The following is a 17,961-nucleotide window of genomic DNA, read 5'->3' as shown; positions in this document are numbered from 1 at the left end:
TCAATTATTGAAATAAAATATTAAAGGGAAAACTTTTAATTCCCCAGAAGTAAACTAAGCAAAAAGCCATCAAGGAAAACCCACTATTGCCACATTAGGTCTGAGCTTGCCTGTTCCTGCTCATATGAAGAACAGTGGAGCACTGGATACTGGATAACCTGGAAACCAGCCCAGAAGCAGCACTGCAGAAATATTATACACAGATGACAGCCAGCTTTCTTTAGCATGGCAGCTTTCTCTCCCTCACAATGACTGGATTCTTTTCAGCTCAAAACAGATTGCACATTCTTATTTCCAAATAATGTACTGGGACAGTCTGCAGTTCCCTACAAACAGAGCCCTGGCCTGTTGAGAGTCTTGAAGGGAACAGGCTGACATTTAAGTGTTTTGAAGCAATTACTTTTCATCTGTGCTGCACCACTAGCTACACCCTTCTAAGGCATTTCAGCACTTGGGACCTCATCCTGCCAAGTCTCAGGCAGGTCAGCTTTATAGATTGCCAGCTGTCCCACTGCAGTCACTGGGACAATTCACAAACCTATTCAGACTAGAGCCTTTATCTGGATGTTGAAATACCGAGCAGTACCCAGCAGCTTATAACCTAATACACATCAGTCTAAATGTGTGCTTATTGCTGTTAGAACAGCCTTACTCCCTAAGAAACACTTATTATGAGATGTGTCAATCTCAACAAAAGGGACAGGACTCAAAGCTCAATAAATGAATTGGCCAAGGCAGTCAAATGCCCTGTACATCAATTTTTATTAGAGATTTTGACATCTTGTGATTATTTCCTGACAACAGGCTGATTGCCCAGACTAATTAGAATGAAAGCCTTGATAAATGGTAACACAGAAACAATGTGAAGCTGAAGGGCATTTTGTTCTTCATCTAACACCATTCCAGAAGGGACCCAAACAAATTACAGCTCCTGCTGGAAGTTTAACACACTCAGAGTCCTCTTTAGAGAGATGATGTGATACATACCCTCAGCCTCACCTGTGCAGGAGGGAACTTCACACTCCAGACAGCTACAAGATGCATGTTTGACAATATCCCATCCCAACTCTGCATGTTCCTCCCATTTCATTCCACCCCAGGAGACCCACACAGGTATCAGACTGAAGGCCAAGCTCAGTTAGCAGGAGAGAGCTGGGAATACCCAAGAACCCCCAGTACTCCCAGTAGCTGCAGCCAGAGTAGCATTAGCTGCACACCCAGGCAGTTAATGAGATTCCACAGCTTTCTTCATTAGGACTTTGATTAACTCACTTTTAAACACCTCACAGACTAGGTTCCCTCCCCACAGACACACATACCATATTTCCCAGGTGCCAGCAGTACTATTTATGCTGCTTTTCTACATGAAACACTGAGTTTATGGGAATCTTCACAAAAAGGTATGTTAGCTATACCTACCTTGAATGAATAGTTATATCCTACCAGGATGAAAACTCCTGCTGGACCCAGGAGCATTATTTGCCCTCTACCCAGTTCCTCGGAGAGAGTTCCATGTTTTGATCAGGTGAGATGTTACAATACTAGAACCACTCACCTTTAGCACCTTCAAACCAATGTTCACTGAGGTTTTAGACATCTTTAAAGGAGAGAACACCATCCATACTGAAGTGTAACTGTTCAAGGTGGGTTTGTATCACAGAATATACCCTGCTGCTGTGATCAAACTTAATGCTCAAGTTTCTTACAGATTAAGGAAGCAAATGAAAAACAAAGAAGTATGTACAAAACGTGGACAGGGATGTTTTCCAAAACCAAGATGACCATATTGAGGAATCAGCAAAAGTAGATAAAAGAGCAGAGGAGGAGAGTTGCTTCTTGAATCTTGTTTCTTCTTCTGCACCTGCCCAAAATACTGCCTCCATTTCCTGGCAGCAACTCATTTCTCAAAACCTAGTTTGGAGAAAGCACAGCACCAAAGCCAGAAACAGTCCAAGCACACTTGGCACCACTCAAATTGTTTTACCTTGGTCTCAATGAGGAAAACTGGAAACCCCAGGCTCTCAGCAAAGCAAGCACTAAGAGGGAAAGGACACTGCCTGAGCAAGGCTGTTCCTTCAGGGACACAGCACAATGTCAGGCACCAAGCAGAGTAAATGTCAGAATGCTAATTTAGAGTACACTCCATGATGAAACACAGGCTGTTCAGAAATTCACAGCAACACAATCAAAAGACACCTAAACCCTACTGGGTTTATTGTGCTTACAGTTTTAAGTTCACTTAAAATGGTCAGAACAGTTACTGTTAGATTTAAGATTTCCTTTGTTAAGGCAAACTGAAGAAATAAAAATGTGACAGAAGTATGAAAGGGTTTCCCTGAAGGTACAATTTTAGTGTGAAGTGTTTAAAGAAAGATCAGTCATAGTATTAAGCTGCGATCAATTTATGGAATACAGATTGCATTTGAGATTAGACAGGATTACACTCTTGCCTCTGAAAAAATATACTAAAAACTCACCTGTTCTTTTCATTCTGAGATCCAGTTTGGTCACTGAATGGTAAAAATGAAACATTTCTATGTTCTGAAAAACTCATGTCAAAAATCTGAACTAGTATTTCAACAGCCTGATTCATATACACTATACCTCTAAGCACAAGTAAGTGCATTAGCTTCTGCAGGAGAAGAAAGTAATTTTACGTTTCTTTTTCTGTGAAGTACAATTTCAAGAATGAAATTTTATTTTTAAATCCAAGCATTCCCATGGTCTGGGGTCAGAACATTTCTCAGCTTAATGTATCAAGGTGAAATTACTTTTTGTTTCTGTGTACCTTAAATTAAAAGTGACATACTGATGGTAGCTCTCTGTCTTGAAACAAAAGACAACCCACACTCTTCTCAGTCCAACCAACAAATGAGTTGGACTATTCAGAACAAGCAACCATCTTATCCCGAGACAATCTTTTACAACAAACTTTTCTAGGCAGCAGTGTGCCCATCTGCATATCTTTTATGTAATATCCAAAAGGAACAATGCTTATTTAATACCAAAATACTCAGTCTAAGGGAGCTCAGAAGACAGCAATATCTACTTTCAAAGTATAAGCCAGAGAGAGGGGGTTTTCTTCAGTATTTTATTCAATAAGCACGTCAGCAAATAAAATTTCCAGGAAAATCTACACACAGCTTCGTAGAAATAACAGTGCACAGCTCCCTCCTTAGTTATCTTTAACCATCTGGTTTTTATATTCCCCAGGCAGCTTATACAGGTTTTTCCCCCCCCTCTGTGATTTTCCCATTTTGATTTAATTTAATAAATAATGGACTGCACAGGCAATCCTAGAGAAAAATCCACATCTCAGCACTGCATAGCTGGGCAAGTAAGTTCACTGGATGTCGTCATCATCAAAGAGATCTTCAAAATCTAGTCAGAAAAATAAGATAAAAATTAACCTCAAGTTTCCATGTTACAAATGCACATACAAGTACAGTACTTCATTACTTGGATTAAGGACAGAAATAAAGGTGAATGCAGTGAATGAGAGTTACTGCACCATCAGTTATTAGAAATGTGCATCAGGGTGAGAAGAGACAGCAAAGGCAGACAGACCCATGCACACAGCCTGTGGCATGGACAAATTAAACTGCTTCACCTGCACAACACAAGCTTTGCAGGTAAATTCACAAAAGCAAAGCTTCAAAGGAAGGACTTTTATAAAATTAAGTATCCATCACAGAGGGGCTCAAGCATGAATCCCAAAGTTCAGAACTGAGCAAGTACTAGCTTTATGCATGCAGCAAGTCTCAGTGTAGACATTCCTGCAGAATTCTGGCTTTTGGTCATAGCATCCAAGCACACCTCCTCAAATTTTGCAGATTAATGAATTGAGATTTGTGTTAAAAACCCTTCCTTAAAAATATTTGATTGCTTTAAAGGTACCAATAACATTTCTGTCTCAGAACACATCTCCCACTAGTGAAATGGTTCTAGGTCCCTTTGGAAGCACTCTTAACTACTCAGCTTTGCATCTTCTTTGTATACCGAACATAAACTAACAACCTAACTGAATACAAGTCTTTATCCTCACAGAAAGCAGTTTACAAGTACTGTGCAACGAACTGAGGATGGATCTTCATTTAGAAGAGTCCTAAACTACCAGTGGAACACAGTGCCACAGCGTGATGTTAAAAATATACGGAAATAGCTACTCCTGAATATGCTGGCTCCAACAGATCGCTGGGTGTCCCTCACAACTGCTGAGAGTAGAACTGCCTTTTACTCCTGTATTCTAAGTCTTGAGCAAAACATACCTTATTTTGGAATTAACACCAGTTTGTGATATTAACAGTACCACAGCAATCAGATTTAATAACATCTAAAACTCACTGTTGAAATGTCTAAATGTGTTTCTTCAGAAGTATAAAAACCCCTTTAGCAACTAAGTGCACAGTGTTGTATATTCTACCCCTGAAGTGGCCTGATACGTAGCTCTTCTCTGTAAAAGCAGCTGTAAATACTTACACATAGGCTGAGAGAATTGAGATTGTTCAGCCTGGAAAAGAGAAGCTTCAGGGTGGCCTAACTGTAGCCTTTTAGTACCTGAGGGAGCCTACAAGAAAGGCTGAGAGACTATTTACAAGGGCCTGGAGTGACAGCATAAGGGGGAATGACCTCAAACTGACAGAATGCAGGCTTAGGAATTTGGGAAAAAGCTCTTCCCCGTGAAGGTGGTGAGGTCCTGGCACAGGCTGCCCAGAGAAGCTGTGGCTCCCTCATCCCTGGAAGTGTTCAAGGACTTGTGGGATGGGGCTTGGAGCAACCTGGGATAGTGGAAAGTATCCCTGCCCATGGCAGGGGGTGGAACGAGATGATCTTTAAAGGTCCCTTCCACCCCAGACCATTCTATAAGTCTGTGATTCTATATTCATACAGCTGACTTTCAAATGCAGAAAGTATATTAAAAACAATGTTTTACTTCCATTTGGGTGCATATGCACATAAACTTTGAGAGTTAATGAACTACCTGTAAACTACTAACACTCAGAGATAAATTTTTAAAGTCCTCCCCACATTTTTACATGTATTTGCATTGTTTAACATAAGCTATTTGTTATGTGAACAGACCAAGGTATTTTTCCTTGTAACGATTAACACGCTAAACCTTACAGGAGAGGAAAACCCCGCAATTTACCGCTCCCACCTGCATCATTTGGCACTGAAGCGCTCTCACACCGCTCCCCAGACATGTGGTGAGCGACAAGTTTAGCGAGCACCAGGCACCACAGCCACGAGAGAGAAACCAGGCGAGGTTTGCTGAGCTACCCTCCAGCCACCCCGGAGCACGGCGGTCCTTACCGTTGAAGAAGTCAGCGTGCACCGCTTTCTCGTTGGCGGCCAGATCCATCAGCAGCCCCGTGCTTCCCCCTGCCTGCGAAAGCAGCCGCTGAGCGCCTCCGCGCCGTGGCACCACAGCCCCGCCACCGGCACCAGAGCACCCGCCTCACCTCATCCAGGTCCACGTAGGGGCCGGCTCCCTCCGGGAACATCTCGTCCACCGCCGGCTTCATGGCGGCCCCTCCGCGCCGTCACTTCCGCCGCCGGGGCGGAGCCGCGGCCAATGGCCGCCCCCGCGTGGGGCCGCGCCGTTGCCATGGCGACCAGCCCTGGGGGCCGCCATCTTGCTCCTCGCGCCCTCGTCGCCACGGCGACGGTGGGCCCTGCGCCTCTTCAGGCCTGCGTGAGGCCTCACTGTGCAAAGGACGTGGGTGCGACTGACACTGGCGGCCCTTCCAGCCCCCAAGATGAATAATTCCTGTACACACAGAGCGTTAAACAGCTGCTCTACGCCGAGAGCAGTTTCCTGAGATGAAGCTGAGAGCATCACCTGTAAAAAAACCCCAAAAAACTCCCAAAACCATGCAGCAGAATGGAGGAGTTTATTGTTTCATACAGAAGCAAAAATTGTAAAAAAGAGACTAATTTAAAGCCTGAAGTGCTGCATGTAGCTACAGTGTCATTTAGTGGCTGAAGCGCAGTCCAGGTACATTTGCTGGCAGTCAGGTATTCACTCAAACACCCTTACAAGAAATGGTAAAAAAGAGACTCATCAAAACCATAAAATGCTGCACATGACCATGGTATCACGAAGCAGCTGAAGGCAGCCCAGCAGTGTTCACTGGCAGACAGCTGCTCACCCAAACACCTGGGCAGCAGCACTGACGAAGCTGAGCGAGGCACTCAATGCTCGTGGTCAGGTACGTGGTAGCCAAGGTGGCTCCCAAAAGGGAACTGGGCAAAGAAGGCTCTGGCCATGTCATTGATCCTGTTGTAGGCTCCCAAGGTCCGGAAATATTCCACATATGACCAGAAATCACTGGATGAGAAGGGCCAGTACGGCAAGGCTGCAGCTTCCTGGTAGAGATCTAAAAAACCCAACCAAAATAAAATATTGCAGATTACTATAATATGAAGTGCTTTTGTTGAACTGTTGGGCCTGCAGCCACCATGGTTTGGGGTTGTGAGTTCCCTTTGGGGGCTGCTGTGTGCTCCTCTGGCAGGAGAGAGGCAAGGAAAGCCAATGACCCTTCTCTGTGACCCACTCTGCAGAAAAATGGAGCCAGTATTCCCTGCTCCAGAGGCATCAGGAGGGACAGAGTGGGACAAGATGAGGAGCAGACATGAAGGGACACATGCACATTTATGCCAATTAAAGAATTCATCAGGCTGGTTTAATTCCTAGAAGGCTGCTGGTTATTTAAAAGCAAGGAGCGATTGCAATTGAAAGCCATTTTTCCTCATTCCACATAATTTGCTTTGCCCAATATAAACATAGAAGGAATAAGGCACCACCCTCTATGCCATGCCCATGTAGCTGACTGCACTGCCCACAGAACTTCCAGGGACTGGGACCATCCTTCCCTGATACTGCCTGGAACTGCAGAGTTGTGCCTCTTGTGAGGGGACTGTAGGAAATGAGCTAAGGGGATGGAGAGGAAAGGCTTTGCCACATGGGAGACAGCTACTGCATTTGGGCCTGGTCTAGCAATATCAGAATGTGATATAATCATTGAAACAAGATTTCAAATTCAGCAGGAAAACAAAATCAGTTCTGAAAATGCAGGAGCTGACCACCCATGGGCCCAAATATGGGCAAACAGCAAAGCATATATAAAATATAAACAGCAGCTGAGACCATGGTCAAAAATGTCTTTCTTTGCAGCAAAGCTAAACGTAGTATTTTATTTTGATTTGAAGCCCATTTAGATAAATGAAAGTCTTTCCACTCAGCTTGGAGCCAGGGTCTTTAGTAGGAATTAAGAGCCTTCAACAATCCTGTTGTCAGACTTGAATTTTATGGAGTAAAGTTTGCAGCGTCTGCAGAGAGGGACTCACTGTTTATACCAGCTGACCTCAGATTCACTTTGCAGGCTGCTGCTTGGTCCAGTGTGAAAGAAAACAATAATTGCTGGTAATGAGAGCAACAGGACACTGCCTGAACAGGGTTCTAATTCTAGATTGATGCAGGCTGTCCTGACTGTCTCAAAAGTTGCCACAAAAATATTTGCTGTACACAAACAGATGATATATTAAAAATGTTTTAGAGGCATAAAGAAATAGAATGGAGCATAGGGAAAAAAGGTTTGAATTATAAGTAATCATATTATTAGACCTTATTCTGTATTTGTCCTGTTCATATCTGTTACCATACTCGCTGCATATTTGTGCACTGGAGATGCTGCTGGCTGTCCTGCTGGTTAACTGAGATGTACACCAGCAACAGCAGTTACTTGATTATTGCAGATACTTCTCTGCAACTTTGTTGACAATTCCGTCAACAAAGCCAAAGAGAGGTTAAATAATAGAATCATCAGTAAGCCAGTATAAACATCATTAGGGTGTTGAGGGTTTTTTAATCAAAGGCAAACACTAATCCAATGGACTAATCACACAAAGTGACATGAACCACAGGGTAGCTGTGCTAAGGGATTTAGTCCAACATTTCTTTAATTGGTTTTATGGCAATTTGTAAATTTTAATCTTTTTGTCATGAAAGTTGGTATCTCTTGCCAAAAAACAGATACATACAGCATTATTGTCCAGGACAGACAAAATTCTCAGATGTCCTATACATTTATCAGTCTGGTGCTTTCCAGTTACAATTCTGTACAACAGAATTAATGACTTGACTGTAATCCCTTTTCATTTTAAGACCAGATATTAGCTCTGTTATTATACATTAATATGTCACCAGCTTTTAATAAGTTCTAAAGGATTTTTCTTAAATTTGCTATTCTTTTTCCACCAGAACTAATTGAAAGCTTTTCCATAGTCCACTGAGGTTAATAAGCATTCCTACCAAAGTCACTGCTGGGCATCAAGTCTGGGAGTTACAAATTACTCTCCTAATTATTAGCGATACAAAGGACATAAAGACACATTAGGAATTACCATCTCCATCCTGGATGGATCGGGCATCTGTAAACAAAGAGGAAATGTATCAGTACCAGCTCCTGCACCAAAAGACTTTCTGTTAACAAAACATTTTCCATGTATGACTGGAAGCTGACAAATTCTTTAGTGCCCACATAGGACTCTCTGTGCAGGCAAAGGATTTTTGTTTCTTGAACAGCAGGGCAAGGAATTCCCCGTTTGCAATCAGTCAGTGCTATGAACCAACTTAGTCTGGCTGTTAGTCATAACTCACAGCCTAAACAGTTAGGATTAATATGTGAGCAATACTAAACAGAAGATACTGTATTTGTAACAAAATGTTTCTGGCAGCTTGAAAAAAGAAACAAGAATATAAATTCAGTAGTAATCTTACCTGTTAGCATGTTCATCAGCATACAGAAGAAAAATAAGCCAGTAAATGTCATCTTGTCTGCAAGATACTGCTTGTGCTTCTGAAAAGTAATCTGTACAATTGAGAATTATTACAAGAGATTAATAATTATGTAAACTCTATTATTTCTTGTTTTAACAGAATAGACTCCAAAATAGATTCTAGTTACTAATTTAGGCATTAAAAAAATGCAATTACATTTCTTACAGCTTCTGAAGTGCAACACAGAGTATTAAAAGACCATCAGTCCTGAAATGCATATTGATATTTTGGTTTTAGATGGCATAAATCCAAAAGGTGCCTGTGAATTGACATGAAATTAAGTGCCTTTGGAAATGTTTGATTTTGTGGTTAATTTAATTTCATTTTAGAAATTACCTCTCTCTTCTTTTCTTCTTCTTTCAGCTCTGAGTCAGCTACAAAACTCCAAAAGGATTTCTATTGCTGTAAAATAGCAGTGCTTTGTAAGGAAGGCTGGGGGGGAAACGTCACTGAGTTACTACACCAATCTGATTTTGTCTTCTTCAGGTATTTTAACTGCTCATATCTGCATTATACTTCAGCACTGCCCATGGAAGACACACTGGACAGTTTCTGAGAGGAAATCAGAATTAACTTTGGCAATAACACTTGTTTTTGGAAGACAGAGGGAGAAAATCCAGAAGCAATTCAATGATTATTACAGTCGCTGCCCTCCTGATTTTCTTTCTGCCCCTTCAGAAAAACTGATTTTTCAAAACTATTACTTGAGCAAATTTCTAAAAGGATATTGAGTTCCCTCTCCAGCTCAGTCACAAAACCCAGAAATACTTGACACTGCTTTATGGTCTTACTTAGGATCCTTAAAATCTGGACCTTAAAATGTACACAGGCACCAAGTGCCCACAAAAATCAATTGGGTTACAGTAAGTAAAGAAGGCAGTCCCCGATGACTGCAGCTATGCTGATGGTGCAGGTACCTTCAGAGGGTCAATAAAGTACATTGAAATGCATTTTCACATTATACTGATTTCCTGGAAAGACTCCTTTCCCACACCAAGCAGGTGCTTTGGGCTCCAGCCTGTGCAGGTTGCTGTATGGATCCAGCACTTTGAAAAGCCTGGAGGGGAGACACAGTTTGGAGAACATTCAATTGACACATATGTCTTGATTGATTTTCTTTTAGCACACAACCCCTGATGGCAGCAGGTGTGGTCAGGGACTAAGGTGTAGCAGAAAGTGTTCTGTGACTCATGGGGAGATGTGGGGATTTCCATCCTTCTTGGAGACGTGGCAGTTCAGGTCACCTTGCCAAACCCGGCAGCTACTTCCAGATGGCTCCTCTCTTGAGAGGAGCTACTGAGATGCCAGTGCAGAGCTCACTGTGCATGTTCATGCTGTGAGATCTGACTGTACAGATGCTGATCTGAGCTGCACCCTCTTGCTGGGCATTTTCAGTTGCCTTTATGGTCTACAATATAATTTTTCTGTGTCAGTTCTAGGCACCTGCATTTCCCAACTGCATGTGTGGGTCCCGACATTGGTGTCTTTGCTGTACCACATCCACCCATCTGCCACAGGAGCGCAGAGAAAATCGACGTACTCACGGAGTCCTGGAGCAGAGAGACCCGGGTGAGTGGCCTTGCAGGAGGACCCAGCTTGGCTGGAGTTTGTTCCTATCTACACACAGAGTTGGATAGTTTTGCCAAGAATTAATTCAAGATGTTCTGAGCAAGGGAAAAAAAGGGTGCTTTGTAGCACACTAGGCTGTGCCAACTCTTGTGGAGGCTGAAAAGAAAAATATTATGAAAGAAGAACCTGTTCCATCTTTGAAAGGCTTCAATCCTCCTGCTTAATATATTTTTCCCAGACCTGTAGGAAGGGTCCCTACATGAGCCACATTCCTCCAGCACCTCAGCCCACTCACCTGGGTTGCAGCAGCTGTGGGTGGGAAAAGGCACTTCCTTGCTTGGAGTCCAGTGGTGCATCCATGTACCTGGGCCCACCCACCAGCACTGCCTGCAGAGCCAAACTTTCCCTTTCACTGCCTAGTCTGCATATCCTGCTCAAATAAAAAAAATCAGAAGCACTGAGGTGTGCTGATATACACACAAATCAGATATCAGCTGTAACTGAATAATTGCCATAGAGCTACTTTCACACACATCCAAAAGTAGCTTTTTGTTTTGGCCGTTGATAAGGCAGGTATAGTTCCAAGTGGGAGGTGAGATAACATGTTTTGGATGATGACAAAGGAGAATAATGATACTCCTGATGCAGCCACACCCTGCAGCTCTCCCCTTGGAATATTAACAGTGTTGTAGGAGGATGACAGTCCCAGAGGTTATCAGATTTATGGTCAAACTGGTCACAATATGGTCTGCTACAACACTGGATGATCTCAGGAGGACTTGCATAGCTATTGGGCTGACATACACCTTTACACCTTCTTATTCTTTCTTGTGAATATTGGAGTTACCCTTTTCCAGAGCTAGAGGGATCACTGATCTGACATTGTGTGGCAGTCTTCTAACAATTACACGCTTGCAACTTAATTCAAATCAAGTTTTTCCACTTTCCACTAGGGTGCATATTGGAGATGCAAATAAATTATCAAGGTTTCCATGCTAAAGCAGATATAGGAAATTATAAAAAGGATGAGAATTAGCGCTGCAAACAACTTGCATTACACAATACAACTTCTTCTATCAACACTTCTGTTGCTGTACATGAGTACAGTGCACAGTGTGCTCTCTGGCTGGTCCCAGAAGACATGCTGCTCTGACTTGCAGCATTTGTAACACCCTGCAAGCACATTCATTTCATCCCCTTTTTTTTTTTCCCCTTTTCTTTCTCTAGGAGCACTTTCCTTTTTTCAAACTCAACACTGATACACAGAACTCCTTAAACATATGAATCATACAACTCCTTTAATGTAAGTGCTTTAGTATAAAGTATAGATTAATAAAAGTTGGGTGTCAGCTGCTATGCTCGACCCAACTGCTTTTGCAAGACAAGAAGCCTAGCCCTGGAAAGGGGCTATGATGAAAAGTGAATAGGAGATGCTATGCCTAACACTAACTACTCTGGAAAAAGCCAAACCTGAGTGGACTAGAATAAGGGAATGGATTGCAAGCTAATGGGTTTGGCTAACTGCTTGTCTGCAAAACAAGGGCCTAACCCCTACAGGCTAAGCAATAAGGAAGAAGACGCATGCTAACTGCTGTTTTAATGACAGACAGAGGAACGGTCACAAAAGGGCAGAAAAATGTAATAGGAGAATAGGAATATAATCAACACACAATTATAAATGAAGTATAACTAATATAGCAACAAAGTGTGTAATAGTAGAATTAAATGTGTATTAGCAAAATAGATGTGATAACGTATTAAGAATAGCGTGCTGCGTTTGTAACCCTAAGATAAGGAAACCACAAGTCCTCTAAGACCCCTTAGGACTGTAACTTTAGAGGAAGTGACCAAAACAAGGGCAGATGATGAACTTGTAAACGTATAAAGAACCTCTGTAAGATGACCATGGCAGACACACACAGAGGTGTTAACCCCTGCATGCATTAAAGGTGTGCTTTACTTTACAGTACCTTGCTGTGGAGTAGATTCCTTTGAATCAACACAGAGGGCAATTAAAATAACAACACTGGATGTCCAGCATAAGTGCTGGTATGGATCAGTTAGCAGAGCCCTCTGCTAATAGCTGCTGCCCTGCAGGCTTCTTCACTGCTGAGCAGTAGTTGGAGATGCCATGGTGCCCGCAAATGCAAATCTTGCTCAGCAGCAGCCACATTTCAGCAGACACTACAGCACTTAACAGGGCAGCAGCTTAATGAGTTCAGTGTCTTAATTTCTACTTATTTTGGAAATAAATTTACTGTTCTACTCTTTTTCACAGAAGCCCATTAGCTCAAAATGCTGTTATTCCTGTTGACAAGAAGTTATTTGGATTCTCTACTCTAAAGTTTGCATAAAGTTTTTTAGCTAAGGCCATTCACTCATAAAAGCTTTGCTACACAGTAGAAAGGGCTGTTGTTTTTTCCTACCCACCCATCCCAGGAGGATCCAATCAATATGTACTTTTTGTAGATGGCTCTCAAAGCCAGAAAATCCCACACAGAGCTGTGTCAGAGAAATCAATTGGAGCACAGAGGACATTCCCTTGGGAATAGGGGAATGCAATTTGGGCAGCACACTTGTTTGTGTGACTCGATGGGGAGCAGTCCTGGAGCTGCCAGCCTGCCTTCAGATAGGCCTCTCACTAAAGGGCTGTTTTATCCAGAGCCAACCCCTGTGGAGGAATTCAGCTCTCCTTGTCAATTAACTTGAAACAAAGATAAAGGAATACATAAAAGCAAGTTTATGGATGCCTTTGTTTTCTCAATAGCTATGTTAGACTAGGTATCACACACAAAAATCTATAATCCTCCAGGCACTGAAAAAAACCTTGTACATAATTTTTAAAAGCCAGAATCTTTCCTATTTAATCAATAGGCAAAAGCAAATGCATGCAGAGCTCCATAGGAACGTATTTAAAAACTAAATAGGACTTACAGTTGCCTCTGAAGTGCTTTGCCCTTGGATTGAGCAGACAAATGTTCTCCATAGGGCTACAACACTTTTGTACATCAGAAACAACTAATGACAGTGATATATTGACCATCCCTAAAAACAACAAATGTTTGATTATTTCTTCCAGCAATTTGTCCAAATAATACAGGTCAAAAGGAGATTCCTGTGAATAGAATATGATTTGCTCAGAAAGGTGTAAGGACCTCACAGTACCAACAAGCTGAGTAACATAGTGGCTAGTAAAAGTAAATGTAAAATTAAGTACCTGTGTAAATTTCTCCCACTTTCAAGACATGTGGTTTCTGACCATTCCCACTCAAACTAGATTCGGAGCTACAAAAGGTAGTTGTGGTATAATATTCTTTAATGCTCAGTCACAGAAAAAGACAAATCAAATAAGAAGACAGGAAACAAAACCCATAAGGCATCACTTTGCCATTGTGCCAGTTGGTCCCATTTTGAATATTGCCTGTGTTTTTGGTCTCACACAACAAAACGTCATGATTGAACAAGACAAGATACAAAGAAGAGCATGAGGGGAATTAGCAGACAAGTACCAACTGAAGCTGACTGGGACTCCTCAGGCCAGCAAAAGGATGACCTTGATTTCTACTAAGAGATACCAAATTAGTCTGGCAACAGCTTTTTCAAAACAAAAGTAGTGGGGTTTGATACAGTTAAGCTGTGGAATGTCTTGCCATGATGTATTATCAACTACACAGTGTCCTGGCTGCAGTGTCTGAGCCTGGCCTGGGAGCAGAACTGCACTGCACTTTTTCTCTGTGGCTCACTCCTCTGATACTCTCTGCTGCTGGGCCAGGTGAGCTCCCAGGCTGACCCTGTGCTTGATCTTACAGTCAGTTTTACTGAAATATTAAATATTTCCAGTTCTTGTGAACAGACAGCTTTCCTGACAGCAAGTGGCTTGATCATCCTGGTAATAGTAGCCCTGGAAGCAATTGAAAGGAGACATAGCAGATGGATTTGGATAGTTACAAAACCATTAACAGAATAACTGCAGTGCAATTAGAGAGAGCCCAGTGAAAATGAACCACTTTCAGATGTCCTAGAGCTAATTGTGAAGGTCAGAGTTACAAACCATAGGGTTAAGGAGTAGTTCTACACTTAAATCAATCACACTCAAGAGCCAAAAAGCAAGTGCATCTGTCCACATGTATTTCAACTAACCATTTTAACCTCTATCTGAAGAAAGGTTATATTAGTAGATGCAAATGAGCTTCCAGGGATTTACAGGTAGCAGGCAGTGCCACATGCAGCAGCAGGTAGTGAAAGCAAAGGAGGGGAGCAATTTGGACTAGTGCAGCTTGCCTCCCAAGATGATCCTGCCAGGTATCCCAATGCCACTCCCCAGGAACATCCTAGGCATCCTCAGCTCTCCCCCACTGTGCCTTTCCCTCTCAGGGCAGCACTGCCAGCTCCAAGCACCAGGTTTGGCTTTCTCCAGGGTCCATGCAAGGCTGCTGGCACAACACAGAAGGCTGGTGCTCCTTCTCAGCAGTCAAGCAGATGCTCCTGAGCCAGTAAAGAACAGCTGCAGGCTGACTTCTCCCCTCCTATCACCATTGACACCAACAAATTTTTTCTACCATCCATCTGCCAATTTTCATATGAACGCCAAGAACCTCCCACCCAGCCTGCCACCCAAGCGGGTTAGGATTTGATAACATTTCAAACTATTTTTGCTATAGGCAGTATTAGAGCCAACAAGTCCACTTGGTTTCTTGCATCTTGTTTCCTCAGGAGACACAGCTGGCAATGCCTGTCAGCATCACAGAAGGTATGGGGCAGTGAGGAGCACCTGCTTCCAAGCAATTCTCCTGCAGGGAGAATAAGAGGCAGCAGCAACAGTATTCTAGTAGCAGGACATCCAGGACTTGTACTCTCCCTTCCTTCACACGTATTAGGCCTAAGCTTGTCCAAGGCACCTTTTTGGATAAATTGGTCAGTTCTTTGCTTTAGCCTTACTCAGCTATTCAGCACAGCCACAGATGACTGAACTCAGGAGGGAATCTAATAAACTGGTCACCAAGTAACAGGTTTATTCAAGAACTCTCAAGAGAGGATATATTTTTCCCACTGCCATTAAGGTTAGATGTATCATAGCAATAACCTCCACCATTTCAAAATATACTCACAATTTTTTTTCAGATTGATTGAACGCTCCAGCTACACTTAAGCTATTAAGCCATCAGCAGCTGTTTATTGTTTTCATTTCACAGAGATGTTTCTTTACATAAAAGTGCATTAAATATTTCATTATCGAAGTTAAGATTTTAGTAGGATAAATAGAAGCTTCTTTACACGCAGAGTCTCTTCTTCCCTTTGATTCATATTCCAAGGCTACTTCAATACCACCAGTTATACCTGTCCACAAACAGCTCTGCCCTAGGGACAATAAAATTGATTAATCTGATTGATAAAGAGATGAGCTTGATTACAAAAAATCCATCACAAATGTGAGCAAGTTGCCAGTATATTTGATACCAGCAATCAATGAGACCTGTTAGTGGATGTATCATTGCAGCAATTGCCAGACCAAAAACCACATAGGTATAGGGACAAAGTGCTGCACAGTGCCCTGCCATGCTGGTAGTGACCTGGGTATCCAGAAGCAGGGCTTTAGCACAAGGAGACCATCAAACTGTCAAGAAATTGTTTCAGCTGCAAGTGGAGATATCTACATGTGAAAGACTTCTACCAAGGAGGCAGGTTCAATATATTCATCTGGGTGGTGTGACTGAGGAGTGCAGTCACCCTGCATGTTCCCTGCTGGAGATGCTGCTCAGCACTACAAGCAGCACTTACATCCTACCTCCCCTCAGCCTTCCAGCACTTGGTGAAACAAGTTCAACTTGTTAAAAGTTTAACAAGCACATTAATGCACTGGGAGGAACAGCTGAGAAGCAGGGAGGATTTGGGACCACTCTTCTCTGTTTCCTCAAGGTTAGCAAACCCAAGGAACATCACATGTGGGTCAGGAAAGAATTGTTCTGTTTCTCCACTTTACAAAGTTCTGCTGTTTTAAAGACTGGCAGGGTGAGGACTATCAGTCACCATCCCAAAATGAAACAGCAGTTACCTTCTGCCCTAGGTTTTCTGGGTAAGAGCAATCAGTGCTAACACTGCAATTGGAGAACAAACCCTGCACAGCTCTAGGAGCTTGTAAATTATGGTTACTCAGATTATTGCCTTGTATATAGAAGGCAGAGATTAGCCTTATAAATTAGTGGTCTTACCAAGCTGTACAAGCTACTTTGCAGAGATAATGTTTGAGGTTCTAGTTTGGACTGCTGTGATAAACTCCAGTGCACTTGAACAAGACTGAACCTGTTATAAAGGGTGACCAAATAAATTAATCTCTAAAACAGCATTGCTGACACTCAAATTCCTTGATGCATACAGTTAAACACAGGGAAAGCACTTCTTGCCTGCAGCATTTATTGCTATGTAGTTCATAAATTGATGATCATAGCCCATGTTTGACACACAACTTTGCAGTCAGTTTGCATCTGACCTTGCCTGGCAGCTCAGACTATGACCTGCCTCACCATTCAGTTTAATACTATTTTTGTCACTGTTACTGAAATTCAGCCATATGCATGGACGGGACAGCCTTACCAGGGTCCTGGCACGGACTTCATTCGTGTGGGACCACACAACTCACATGAAGCGGGGACAGCTGCAGTTGCTGGCGATGTGGGCTCTGCCCGGGAGGCTCCCCGGTAGGACCGAGCCCGGCGCGGGGCTGCTGTGCGGGCCTCCGGCTCCCTCTGCTGTCCCGGGCCCGGGATCCCCGCTCAGACACCGAGGCTGCTCACACGGGCAGGAGGGCAGACCCTGCTCGGATTTAGTACGCTTGCAATTTGAATAAAGTCGGGGTAAAACTTCAGCTGCATCAGGAGATTGATAAAAAACAGGACCAAAGTCACAAAGGTGAAAACCCCATTTTAGCAGACTACTTTTGTGAATGAAGGCTACATCAGTTTCTTCCTATACAAAAAGGAAGTAGGAGCACCTTACATCCTCTATGCAGACACCACTCACCTTTATAGCAACAAGGGGGGGGGGGAACAACCAACGCCACATTCCCAAACCCCCTGCTCCCCCCCACTTAAGCTCCATCAGCAATTACAGGAAAGCAGTACTCACCTGAGCCTGCTATGGATTAGGGTCTTAATTATGCAAGCACGAGCCATAGAACAGAAACACTCCTAAGTCTAGCAGAGCCAAAAACTAACATTCCCACAAAAGAGGGTATCGGATTTGTGGCCCTGGGCAGGGTTTAAATGCTTCCTGGGACCATGGGCAGGGGCGTGGGAGGGGGCTTCAGGTGAAGCTGCTTGAGGCCGTTAGGGTATATTAGTGCCCTCAGCTCCTAGCAACGTTTGTCACTTAAAGGGAAAACTGCTGAAATTTTTGTAAAGAAGATAATGGATGAATTAGGAGAGGAATTGTGAGGGCAGTGTTGCTGGCAAAACTCTAAAGCATTCCTTGGCAAACAGATTCAGCTCCTGGTGTTACTCCTGTCTTCCCACATGACCCTGGAAAACGATGAGGGTACTTAAATGTTTATCAAT

At 42.9% G+C, this 17,961-nt stretch overlaps 2 protein-coding genes across 12 annotated transcripts; both read right to left on the bottom strand.

The window, feature by feature from the left end:
- Window positions 1-3,077: 3,077 nt before the first annotated feature.
- COPS9 (COP9 signalosome subunit 9) lies at window positions 3,078-5,561 on the bottom strand. Its single transcript, XM_069024124.1, has 3 exons — window positions 5,463-5,561; window positions 5,314-5,386; window positions 3,078-3,381 (listed from the first exon to the last, which is right to left on the bottom strand). The coding sequence occupies exons 1-3, from the start codon at window positions 5,523-5,525 to the stop codon at window positions 3,344-3,346; spliced, it is 174 nt and encodes a 57-aa protein (XP_068880225.1). The 5' UTR covers window positions 5,526-5,561; the 3' UTR covers window positions 3,078-3,343.
- A 322-nt stretch (window positions 5,562-5,883) lies between these two features.
- On the bottom strand, window positions 5,884-17,664 carry OTOS (otospiralin). 11 transcript variants are annotated; one of them, XM_069024788.1, is made up of 8 exons: window positions 17,534-17,662; window positions 17,049-17,274; window positions 16,621-16,711; window positions 15,520-15,769; window positions 10,707-10,841; window positions 8,783-8,873; window positions 8,407-8,433; window positions 5,884-6,380 (listed from the first exon to the last, which is right to left on the bottom strand). In XM_069024788.1, exons 6-8 carry the CDS (start codon window positions 8,832-8,834, stop codon window positions 6,196-6,198), a joined length of 264 nt encoding a protein of 87 aa, XP_068880889.1. In that variant the 5' UTR covers window positions 8,835-8,873; window positions 10,707-10,841; window positions 15,520-15,769; window positions 16,621-16,711; window positions 17,049-17,274; window positions 17,534-17,662; the 3' UTR covers window positions 5,884-6,195. The 11 variants fall into 11 exon arrangements, 6 of the variants coding, with proteins under 6 accessions (XP_068880889.1, XP_068880887.1, XP_068880888.1 ...); XM_069024786.1 differs by lacking the exon at window positions 16,621-16,711 and having other exon boundaries at window positions 15,520-15,764; window positions 17,003-17,274; XM_069024787.1 differs by lacking the exon at window positions 16,621-16,711.
- Window positions 17,665-17,961: the final 297 nt, after the last annotated feature.

This window comes from Aphelocoma coerulescens, chromosome 9 (genome assembly GCF_041296385.1).
Source record: "Aphelocoma coerulescens isolate FSJ_1873_10779 chromosome 9, UR_Acoe_1.0, whole genome shotgun sequence".
NCBI lineage: Eukaryota > Metazoa > Chordata > Aves > Passeriformes > Corvidae > Aphelocoma > Aphelocoma coerulescens.
The sequence above is the reverse complement of the archived record's forward strand: the minus strand, read 5'-3'. Positions and strand labels throughout refer to the sequence as shown.